At 46.6% G+C, this 12,423-nt stretch overlaps 1 protein-coding gene across 3 annotated transcripts in view; it reads right to left on the bottom strand.

Annotated features, from left to right (window-relative positions):
* LOC111142502 (formin homology 2 domain containing 3) overlaps nucleotides 1-12,423 on the bottom strand; it is a 467,037-nt gene that overhangs the window by 20,271 nt on the left and 434,343 nt on the right. For all 3 annotated transcript variants that reach the window (XM_022495723.1, XM_022495724.1, XM_022495725.1), the window contains 2 exons: nucleotides 8,774-8,964; nucleotides 2,608-2,800 (listed from right to left, as the gene is read on the bottom strand). In XM_022495723.1, the coding sequence (XP_022351431.1) occupies nucleotides 2,608-2,800; nucleotides 8,774-8,964 (384 nt within the window). The remainder of the gene's footprint in view (nucleotides 1-2,607; nucleotides 2,801-8,773; nucleotides 8,965-12,423) is intronic.

Raw genomic sequence — 12,423 nt, 5'->3', positions numbered from 1 at the left:
AAGAGGGATGAAGATTCTCTCCTCACCTGGCAACAGCCCAGCCAATGAGAAACTGCCACAACTCAGCCAATGAGAAACCACTGCCATCCTGAATGCTTACTTTCTTCCAAGGGACTTTCACTGGAAGCAGCCCTTCCCAATGTCCTCTTTGCTCAATAAATTAACGTTCCTCTCCTTTGTTCTCTGGACCTGCCTCTGCTTTGGTCATAGCCTGCATGTCCCAAATTGCAGTTCCTCTGCCATTCCTGAATAAACTCATTCTGCTGCTAAAATAACAGCTGGTTCATTTTCAAGGTCAACAGTGCTCCCCCCTGAGCCCTGATGGGGAGGTCCTGGGACTGATGGCCTGAGGTCTTGCAGCCCATCTTGAGTATGATGACAGCAGACAGGGCCACGACGTCTTGTGCTGCTTGCCTTGCCTATGTCACTATTTTGTCTAGAGCTAGCTCAGGGCACAAGGATGAGGAATCCCTTAGTTTCTCACTGACTTCTACCTGGGAGGGCTCCTGGATTTTGAGAAAAGCAGCCTGCACTTCAGAAGCAGAGAAAGAAGAGGAGCGCCAGGCACACAGGGGCAGATATAGGGTAGACTCCAAACGCAGAGTCTTTGGATTTTACCCAGATTTCACTGTGTCTTAAACAATAATTGTTTTCCTAAAATCATCTCTAATTGCTACCACTTGTACATTCATTTTACCCAGCATCTATATTAAAAATGATCTTCTCTAAAAATCATTTCCAGCTCTAACGTTCAGGGACTCCATCTATTGCTAGGTTTTGTTTTTAGTGGTTTAAGTTGTGTATGTGTGGCTTTCTAATCATGAGGACATCCTTGGGGTATAAGTTTGTCTTCTACTGCAGTTGCACATATGGGAACACCAGGGGAACCTAATTCAGAGTCGGGAAAAGCAGCTCTACACTTCGTCTTGAGCAACAATACCCAAATCTTCCAGCAGATGGCAGTCTCTCTACGTGAATGATGCCACTTTGACCACCGAAAATTGGACCCCGTGGAGGATGAACCCTGAAGCCAGTTCTGTCCACATATGAATGGCAATTTAAATATTTTTGAGTCAAACTCTAGAAACATTTACCCTTGTTTATAAATAGGCAAGCTGAATGTTTTCAGAGAAGGGCAGAATTCGAAAATTAGTGGGATCTGTAAAAAAAAAAATCTCAAGAATTTGGCAAGAAATTTTTGTGTTTTCATAACTATTAAGCCTATTGGGCTTGTAGTTTTCACCTGCCAATGTGTCTCACTTCTTCAGAAACAAGGAAGCCCCTTTTAAAACTTTTAAAAATAACACCTTGGAATGAAAAGTGGGCACAGTTTGCCCAGATGGATTCATTTTGCTTCCCATTGCTGTCCTCTGGGAGGCTATACGTCCTACCAAACCCAGATTTCAGCTGGTGGCATGGGCATTCGGAACTGCAGCAGGCTATACAAAGGGCTCCTCTGCAGAGAAGTGATGTAAGGGTTGAGAAAATTGTGGGTGAACAAGGAGTCTGGGTGAGGGGATGAGTCCCTGGTTGTTCTTAGAAATGTCTTAAAATTACAACAAAATTTCTGAGCTGATAGATCCTGTCTCCATATCCCTCAAGAATGTGGCCAGTAACCACGTGCCCTCTGTTTCTCCTACAACATGCACACCTACCTGGAGACAGTGGGTAGAACTGATTTGATTCCTCCCCAAAGAAATCTGCCTAATTTGAGCTCAGTGGAGGCTTGCAACCCTTAGAATGATGGCACTCTACCGCTTGCACATTTACCCATCCCATTCTCTGTATCACTGAGTGCCAATGTGCTTCGCAGATCCATATACAGGTGAGTTAAGTTTCCTAAAGACCCACCAGAAAGAGGCACCTGCATGGTGGGTCTTCATCTCTGGCATCTTCACACATCCCTTTCCCTTCCACTTACAGAGCTTCTTGCATCTGAACGCCCACAGCACCTGTGGCCTGCAGGGTTCCAGGCTGAGGTGGGAGAGGGGAGCCCAGGAACAGGGGAAGCACACAAGCATGCGGGTGCCCACTCCCACTCCCAAGGGGCTGTGGGCAACTCCTGTTGGATTCACCGTTCTGTGGATCTCTTCCCATCTGAAGGTTCTCTGACCCAAGGGACCCTGATTGTGTCTTTGAGCAACCACATCCATTTTTTCTTGATTTAGTGCCTTGAATGGGTCCATGTGTCAACTGGTTGTACAGCATGTTAGAACGATTAAAATCCTGACTCAATTCCCAAATCAGTATATCTGTCTTCCTAGGACACGTGGCACTGTCTTTTATATTTTTTCTTTTCTTCCACTTTTACCCACATTCCAGAGGTTGAAAACGGCATCAAGCTTTTCACAACACCACAGCCTACAACACCCCGACATGGGTTAAAGTTCCTCTTCTAGCCACATAGCCTTAATTCACACGGACTTATCCCATGTCTGTCATAATAGCAGATTTTCACAGTAATAGGAGAGGAAGAGTTTAAGAGCACTTTTTAAAAGATGGCATTTTTTTCCACACACACACACACAAAAAGATCAGCCCCACACTGCAGGGGTTCATCTACTTTCACAACAAACGACACAAAGCGACAGGTTTCACAGAACTTACATCAGTGATCATCTTCCCTCTGGTCTTATTTCTCTCTCTGTGGTTGGCCCGTTTCTGTTTCTGCTGCAAAACCCTTTCCCTGGTGGTGCGATACTCCAGTGCGAATTCACTGAGGATCCTGCAGAACTTGTTTATGTTGACTTCCCGAATCGCGTAAGGCGGGTGCCCCATGAACAGCAAAAAGGAATGGAACCTGCAATGGAAAAGCCAATAGCGGTGATGACGCCAGTTCTAAGGAACAAAAAACCAATGGTCTAAAAACTCCCAGCAGGAAACCAGTCAGGCAGGCAGTGCTCTTCATTCCTGGGGCTCTGGGGTTGAGTCTTCTGGAGCCGCCACTTCAACCGGAAGTCCAGTTCAACTCACTTTCTCGCTGATGGAGGATGTCTAGGTGGTGGGATTTCAGGATTTAGTTACTGTTTTGTTTGCTTCTCAGTGGTTTACTGTTTTTCTAAAATGTATGTGCAACACTTTTGTAATATTTTAAAGAAAACACTGCACAAGTTTCTAGATTATGTAAGAGCTGAATACGGAATAAAGAAATACAGCTTAGTGATTCCTTGAGAATCTGCTGTAATGATTACTGGAATAAACCCAATCACATGAGCTGTTAATGGATGGTTTGTAAAAATGCTGATTAAGTTTTCTGTGAGTAAATACTCTGAAATATTTTCTCATGATATTACATACAATCCCCCCCCCCACTTTTTTTTTTGAGAGTGTGCACAAATGAGTGGGGGAGGGCGCAGGGGCAGAGAGAAAGGGAGAGAGAGGGAAAATGCTAAGCAGCCTCCATGCTGGCTGTGGAGCTCAACATAGGGCTGGGTCTCATGACCCTGGGATATGACCTGAGCTGAAATCAGGAGTCTGATGCTTAACTGACTGAATGACTCAGGTGCCCCACATACAATCTTAATTTCATTCAAAAACACCACATAAGTAGCCCCAAATAAATTTCAGCTATTTAACTTTATAAATTAAAAACTATTGGATTTTTTTTGACAAACACTTTGTAAAAGAAATTAAATAAGCAAACATGTACACCATCTTTAGTTATCAGGAAATGAGAAAGAAGATACTAGGAGACAGAGGGACATTAGAATGTAGACCAAACAGTCTTATATAAATGATACCACTATTTGTGGACAACTACTTTTGTTTTTGATCACTCTAATTTGTACAATATGAATAGGGGTTTCGTTTTGTTTTGGAGTGAGGGAAATGGGCCTATTCTTTATGTGAAGAATAATATAGTAAAACAGACAACTTGTAATTAAAGGGGCTGAAAAAATGCTGTTTAAAGTCAGAAAATTTAGCTAGAACTATAAAGCTCTTTGAGGAACACAGACTGTAAGTTTTCATGACTTTGGATTACCCAATGATTTTGTTTTTATATGGCCACCAAAACTATCAGCAACCAAAGAAAAAAATAGATAAACTCGACTTCATCAAAATTAAACACTTGGGTGTCTCAAAAGACCACCATCATGAGTGAAAAAACAACCCACGGAATGGGAGAGAATTTGTAAGTCATGTGTCTGATAAGAAATTTGTATCCAGGAAATATATATATATATTACAACCCAACATTGAAAAGACAAAGAAAATATGGACAAAGGATGTGAACAGACATTTCTCCAAAAAAGATACAAAAATAGCTAATAAGTGCCTGAAAAGTTCTTTCATATCACTAGGAGAATGAAAATCAAAACTACAGACAGTAACAAGAGTGGGTGAGGACTCAGAGAAACTAGAGCCCTCATAATGCAGCAGGCAGAGACATAAAATGGTTCAGCTGCTATGGAAAAGTCTGGCAGTTCTTAAAAAGTTAAACACAGGGTTACCCTATGACCTAGCAATTTTGCTCCTATGTATATACCCGGAAGAAAAGAAGATGCGTGACTACACAAAACCTCTATAGAAATGTTCGTAGCAGCAATAATCATAACAGCCAAAAAATAAAGATGATCCAAATGTCCAACAAATGAACAGGTTAACAAAACGTGGTCCATCCGTACAAGGTACCACGCAAGGGGCCCCACTTCCTCTCTCATCTCGACTGAACCCAGCTGCAATGGACTCAAGATTCCTTAAGAAGCCTCAGGCCCCAGGGCTGGTGTGCGGGGATCCTACAGGGACACTGAGATGGCTGAAAGCCTGCAGTAGGAGGGGCAGGGAGGCCATTCCATTGGCAGGACCACAGGCTCTGAAAGGTGTCTAGTCCCAGCTGTTTCCTGTCTCTCATCCTACAAGATTCTGCCCAACCATCACCTTCGCAGAGAAGCCTGATCTGTTTTATAAAACAGCACTTTGTCATTCCCTGTGTTGATTACACTCTTGATCCTTCTTCCTGGCTCTTACTCCTACCTGACACCAGAGAGGGCAGATAGGATCTATGATGCGGTAGCATAGGATAGCGCACGCAAGAAAAATTGAGGGGATGATCCCTCAGTCTCTTTGCTCTGTTCTGCCATCCACTCTTTCCCTCAAGTGTGCCAATGATTACGGGGTCTGGCCCAAGAAGGGGAGGGGTGGATTTGGGGGTACCAGGAAGCCAGTGTGGGTGTCGCTTGTCTCCCCATCTCTCCCCCTGGAGTGCCAGCCCCTTGCTGAGTTCTCCGGAGGCCTTCATCCACTGGCCCCCGGGCTCCAGTGCCCATCATTGTGTGCGTAACTCAGCCCAACGAGTGAGTCTACTGGCATGGGCATGTGAGGCTGCTGCAGAGGGGGCAGTGTGAAAAGAAAGGGGAATATGCACATTCAGGCTTGCAGAATGAGATCTTCTTAGCCATGCAATGGTTTTTGAAAGCTGATGGTAGAAGTTCTTTTATCTGCCACTTTACCAAGAGGACACCCAGTGGAGTAACTAAGGGAGGGCCAGACAGGAAGGGGAGGTGGGAGCGCCAGCTGCTTTCACTCCACGACCAAGGCGAGCAGGGAAGGTAGGTGGCTAGATATGGGTTCTCATCTCTCTCCAAGGAGAACCTGCAGCAGAGAGAGGTCTGTTGAGAGGCTACGGTGCGCTGAGGCCAAGAGGGATTTCTGTCCCATCAGGAGGTCCCTGTGCAAGACAAAGGGTTCCAGACCCAAACAGAACATGCCTGGCAGAATGCAAACAGCAGCATGGTGAGGTGAGGAAGCAGGAGGGTCTGGCCAGACTCCTCAGCCTTCATGGGATCCTGTGTGGTGTACAGCAGACCCTAGGGAACACAGAGGGTGTGAGCAGAGAGCCTGAAGGGTGTGAGGGGATGAGTGGAGCAGAGAGAGGGGAGACCCGACGACTTGTCCCTTTAGCTGCCAATCACAGCAGGGGGTGCCAGCAGACATGGGCCTATCCTGTCCTCATACGAGGCCCGTGAGGTTCCAGATGGCTCCATCTGGGAACCTATCTCCCGTTCTTCCCCACTGAGCACTAGAAATCACTATTCTTCCCCAAGGACAACTTTGAGAGGGATGAGTTGAACTCTTGAAGACCAAACACTCAGGAGATAAAAAGTTTAGCTGTTTACATCACTGGCTGGGTCAGCAGACCTGTCAGGCAGTGGTCATTAAGGAGCTGGACTGGACAGTGAGGGAAGCCAAGTTCTTTTCTCTGCATATCTGAGTGTCATGAGAACAGATCCGCAGTTCTGCTGCCTGTGAGGGTCTGGGCTCGCCCCCAGGAGCCAGATAACCTTCACACCCTGAGAACCTCTGAGCCGTGCCTGTGGGACATCGGCATCTTTCAAAAAGTGCCCTGTTGCATGAATTCCTAATTACACAGATAACAAAATAACTCTCACACTTGTAGGTGAGGAAAAAAGATGAAGGCCTAGCGGCTTCCAACTTTCTGCTCCAAAGTCCTCTGTTTAGGCTGATCTGCACACCGCAAAGGATTCTACCTGTACCCACCTCGACTAGGGTTTTACTCCTCTCTGGGTCTCAGCTGTCCAGCGTGTAAAGGGAACATGTTAGACCACAGCAGTCACAGGCAATGTTCCTGGGAAATGCTGGTCGTTGGGGAGGGAGAGAGGAAGGACAGCCTTCCGGGCTCTCGGGCCTCCATGGCCATTTCAACAAAATAATCCTACTTTCATCGCTTCTGCGTATGGTGTTCCCGCTAACAACTTCAACTGAAGCCAGGGTGCTATGGTTTGGTGTCTTGTCTTGGCGACTACCTGGACCCATGTCCCTTTTACACCCATGATTCCTAGCTCGTGCTGGGCGTCCCCAGTGGGACGGGCACCAGGGAGGAGACAGGAACCTGGGTCATGCGAAAGCAACTGTCATTTGGGTAACCAGCTTACCAGGGAGAATGGGACAATCAGAGCAATCATTATGTGCATTTTATACACACACACACATACACGAAAACACACACAGATGCCTATAGCTTAAGGAACAGCTGCATCACCAAGATGAGTTTTTACCTGTCTGGGATAAAATGGCTAATGGGATCAGGCCTAACAGCTTTACAAGGCCTTCAGAAAATTGCTCCAGATTCATAACATTCCAAGTGGAAACTATTTGTTTATTCGAGCAGTTTTGAGTTGGAAATTGCTCGTGTCCTACTAAGCATGGAGGGCCAGAGCCGGTCACATTCCCGGACTCCGCTTTTTAAACTCGTTAAAGTCTCTGATCAGTCCCTCTACCCCAGAGGTCCCTGTAAGGTCAAGGCGGAGTGCAGTGAGAGGGGTTTACAACTGAATTCCTGAAGTACAAGTAGTGGACTGTGGTCGACCTGAAGGGAAGATTCTCTTCCCTACTCTTGCCCTGGCTAACATCTAAAGACTACCACTACCTTCTCCACCCAGCAACAGTCTGAATCAAAACCCAGGAGGTGTACAGTTACGGAAGCAACAAAGGTGGGTAAGAGCTCTCAGGCAGACAAGACAATTACGTTGTTAAAGTGCTGGTGGGTTCAAAGAGGGTGAAGGAAGGAACGAAAAAAGAAGGTTAAAGGAGGGTGGGAGAGAAGGGAAGAGATAAAAAGTTAATTTAAAAAAATACAACACTAATAAGGATAAAAGAAAATACTGCCCATCTGTTTAAAAAAAATAATCAAGTGCTTGGACACCAGCCTGGGAATGCACTCGAGAGGCAGCAGGTCTCCTGGAAAGGCCCCAAGGGGTGGGCTCCCTTCACAGAACCATGATGAGGCCTGTCTCTGAAGGCCTGTCACCAGAGCACCTGCTCTGGGTGGACCCCAGCCTGCAGGTCTGGGGACAGGCCCATCTACTTAGTAAGGCCCAGGACAGAGCAGCTAGACCCCGAAGGCCAGGCCAAGAAGCCTACAACCATACTCTGATATCACCCAGAAGAGAGTGGTGGTGCGTGGTCAGAACCAGCCTGGCCCAGGAAATCAGAAGACCCATGTTTGGGTCTGGGTACGGCTCTTGCTTACGGGTGAGCCAGCCCTGGACAGCAGTGGAGAAGGCCTGGACCGCAGCCAGCCTCTGTGGGGCAGGCAAGGCCTCCTGCAGCCCTGTGCGTCTCAGGGGCCTCTTGGGTCCCGTGACTCTAAGGGCGGCTGCCCAGAGGGTGACACTGGTGGTGGGCCCATGCCTCACCCAGGCAGGCCACAGCAGGTGGGAGGTCTTGGAGGGAACACTGCAGATCATATAAAGGAGTTTTACTGACAACAAGTCAAACGGCCCTGCAAGGACACAGGCTGTGTGCACACGGACCTGTTCAAACAGATGTAGACATACAGGCTCTACTGGTCAGATTTCAGAGAGGCGGGGTGCCTGGGTGGCTCAAGCCTTCCGCTCAGGTCATGATCCCAGGGTCCTGGGATTGAGCCCCGAATCGGGCTCCCTGCTCTACAGGAGGCCAGCTTCTCCCTCTCCCGCTCCCCCTGCTTGTGTTCCCTCTCTCACTGTGTCTTTGTCAAATAAATAAAATAAATCTAAAAAAAAAAAAGATCTGAGAGAGGCCATTCCAGATTAAGTGGGATTTTTGGGTCACACTATCTCTGAGATTGCTTGCAACCTCAAAATCCAATGACATTCTATTATTGGGGGGTGTGTGTAAGAAAAACACCCCTGAAACAAACCTGCGCGAAGGTGTATTTTCTATGAATTTACAGTACAACTTCTGTAAACGTAACCTTCAGATCACGGTTTGTAGACCATTTTTAACATGCCACTGTATACAGGTGTTAACACTGGTTCCTTCATCCACTCACCTGTTAATTATTCTTCGGTGGACAATCTTTAAAATTATAATCCGCTCTGCACAGTCTTTTAGGAACTCTGACATTCTCTGTTTTAAAACTGGTTTCATTTCATGTTTTGCAATTGCCTTGAGGTGATCCCATGAAGCTTTGCATCTTCTCTCCATCTGACACAAATTATCCTGAAGTTGATCAAAGTCAACCTGAAAATCAGAGGGAGAACAATGGCAAATGGACTCAAACCGCCGGACACCAACCTGAACCAGGAAACTCAACTGCCTCTGGGGAGAAATAAACATCAAAACCAAATTTACATCTTGCAATACAAACATATTGAGGGCCTAAAAATTACCCACATGTGTATCTGTCATTATCTTGACATCAAATTATCTAGTGATAAAACTGTTCTCCAAATGAACCCAGTGCAAATATCACTCTTTTCTCCATCTCCCCCCACCCCATATTTGGAAAGAAATCTTAGGAAAGTCTTCGGGAACTGTAAATTAAAACATATCAAGGAACTCCAGTACAAGATGAACTGAGCAGATGTCTCACAAAATTTCTCAGAGTACTCTTGTTCTTGAGAGATGATTTTTTCACTTAGGGTTACAGGAATATACCAGTCATACAGGGCAATTCTGATATGGGGAGACGGTCTGTTCAGGGGCAGACAGCGTCTCTTCACAGTGATCTCTTTTACACTGTGTGACAAATTTTATTTCTCCCCCCATTCATTTATTCGACCCATGCCCATGGAGAAACCGGTGTGTGTCAGTTCCTACGCCAGGTGCTGAGAACGCAGAGATGGATGTTGAATGAGACTAAGCTGCTGATCTCACTCAAGGAGACTCGCTGTACGGACAGGTATACAGACCAAACACTGAGGAGGTACAGAACCCACCGTGCATGCATGCATGTGTGTGTGTGTGTGTGTGTGAGAAAGAGAGAGAAGTCTTGCTGGCAGATGCAAGCCGTGTGTGCAAAGAACAGATGTGACGCGGCCCCCGCTGTGCTCTTCAGGGAAGTGGGGACGTCCGGATTAACTGAAGTAGCCTGAGCTGAGGCTTTCTAAAGTAAGGCTTTTACTGAGTTTCTAGACTAGAAATTATGTGAATCAAAGAGTTTGTCATGGAAAAAAATGCACTTGAGAGCATTTAATACAGACAGCTGTGGGACTGGGGACAGAAACTGAGAAGGCGAGGAGGGGAGGCAGAAACACATAAATTGGTGAGCTTTAGGGAGGAGACTGAGGGCAGAGAAGTAGAAGCGCAGTGGGACATGGTGGGAGAAGGGGAATGCTGGGCAAATCAAGGTCAGAAGGAGAAAGTGGATGCATGGAGATGAGCTGCCATTGCTTAGACGACAGAGATTAAGAGTGAGCCTGGATAGCCATTTGTATGTCTTCTTTGGAGAAGTGTCTGTTCATGTCTTCTGCCCATTTTTTGACATGATTATCTGTTTCGTGTGTGTTGAGTTTGAGAAGTTCTTTATAGATCCTGGGTATCAGCCTTTTGTTTGTACTGTCATTTGCAAATATCTTCTCCCATTCCGTGGGTTGCCTCTTTGTTTTGTTGACTGTTTCCTTTGCTGTGCAGAAGCTTTTGATCTTGATGGCGTCCCAAAAATTCATTTTCGCTTTTGTTTCCTTTGCCCTTCATCACTAGCCATCAGGGAGATTCAAATCAAAACCACATTGAGATACCACCTTACACCACTTAGAATGGCCAAAATTAACAAGACAAGAAATAATGTGTGTTGGAGAGGATGTGGAGAAAGGGGAACCCTCTTACACTGTTGGTGGGAATGTAAGTTGGTATAGCCAATTTGGAGAACAGTGTGGAGATTCCTTAAGAAATTAAAAATAGAGCTTCCCTATGACTACTGGGTATTTACCCCAAAGATACAGATGTATTGAAAAGAAGGGTCATATGCACCCCAGTGTTCCTCCCAGCAATGGCCACAGTTGCCAAACCGTGGAAAGAACCAAGATGCCCTTCAACGGATGAATGGATAAGGAAGATGTGGTCCATAGACACTATGGAGTATTATGCCTCCATCAGAAAGGATGAATTCCCAACTTCTGTAGCAACATGGACGGGACTGGAAGAGATTATGCTGAGTGAAATAAGTCAAGCAGAGAGAGTCAATTATCATACGGTTTCACTTATTTGTGGAGCATAAGAAATAACACAGAGGACATGGGGAAATAGAGAGGAGAAGGGAGTTGAGGGAAATTGGAGGGGGAGATGAACCATGAGAGACTGTGGACTCTGATAAACAATCTGAGGGTTTTGAAGGGGTGGGGGATGGGAAGTTGGGTGAGCCTGGTGGTGGGTATTATGGAGGACACGGATTGCATGAAGCACTGGGTGTGGTGCATGAACAATGAATTCTGGTACACTGAAAAGAACTTTAAAAAATAAAAAATTAAAAAAAAAAAGAGTGAGCCTGGATGTGAGTGGTCCCGCCGTCCACAAGACAATGGAGGGGATCAAGTCAAGGAAGGTAGAAGGATCTATCACCAGAGGGGATGAAGCCAAGCTGAGCATAAGGGATGCCCTGAAGGCCAGGCAAGACATTGCAAGTCCTGGGTTTCTTGGGTGCTGAAGAGCCAGAAACAGAAGGCAAGTTTAGGCAGAGCCCCGGGATTCAGGTAAGCAGGGGGTTCGTGTGACTCTGAGAAAAATGATTTGCCTGAGACCAAAGGAATTCTGGGTCCAGAGTAGAAAAAGCTTCACTTTCCTAGGATATAGTAGAGCTGAGAAAAAAAAAAAAATCAGGTGTTTAGCCAAGAGGGGGGAAAAATGCAGATTCAGAAAAGAACTCAATAGTTCAGTCTAGAAAAGACCAGATGACCTGGGACTGACAAGTAACGTCTAGGAGATTTTAAGCCAATTGTAAAATGTCTAATCTTAACTCTCTGGCTCTGTCCTCATTTGCACCTGGCAGGCTCCCTGAGACACCGTAAAATAGGCTCAGTTCCCCTCAGACAGGCACCGAAAAGCACTGCACCATCTAACTAGGTGACGTTCGGCCAGCGGGGCAACAGGCACAGAGCAGCCTCGGACGCCCAGTAAGAGATGGTTTTCCGGGGAGGAGAGTCCACCGTGAGCCCTTAAGGTGGGGGCAGAAGAAAGTGACCCACTGCCAGCAGAAGGAGGGGAGGCTTCTGGTGAAGAGCAGTTTTGAGGGCTGAGCTTCGCGTAGCTTCTCCAGATGGGGGTTAGAAGGCAGCCTCCCCCAGCTGTTGCCTGGCCGGAGGCCACGGGCACAGGTGACCTGAGTCTTCACAATTATCCCCTGACCTTGGGTTCTCTTCCTAGGTCAAACGGATGCACAGAGAGGTGAAGTCGCTTGTGAGAGACCACACAGCTCTAAGCAGTGGAACTGGGATCTGAACCCAAATCTCTCTGGCTCGAGTCCAAGCTCTCAACCAGCGTGCCGTGAGCCTCAATTTGCCCCTAAAAAATTCCACCCCAGAGACAGAGCTGGCCTGGCTGCCGTCTTAGAGAAGTAAGTGGTTGCCTGAGAACAGATCCACAGGGGCCACTTTTATGTGTGGGAAGCCCCATGAGCTGTGCTCTGAAGCAAGGTCCAACCTTATCAAGTCAGACTGGGACGCTGTGGGACAGCTCAGGGACATGGTTATTCCACCCATGCCA

This window comes from Enhydra lutris, unplaced genomic scaffold (genome assembly GCF_002288905.1).
Source record: "Enhydra lutris kenyoni isolate GAN:26980312 unplaced genomic scaffold, ASM228890v2 scaffoldscaffold8, whole genome shotgun sequence".
Lineage (NCBI taxonomy): Eukaryota > Metazoa > Chordata > Mammalia > Carnivora > Mustelidae > Enhydra > Enhydra lutris.
This window is presented reverse-complemented; position numbering and strand designations above follow the sequence as displayed.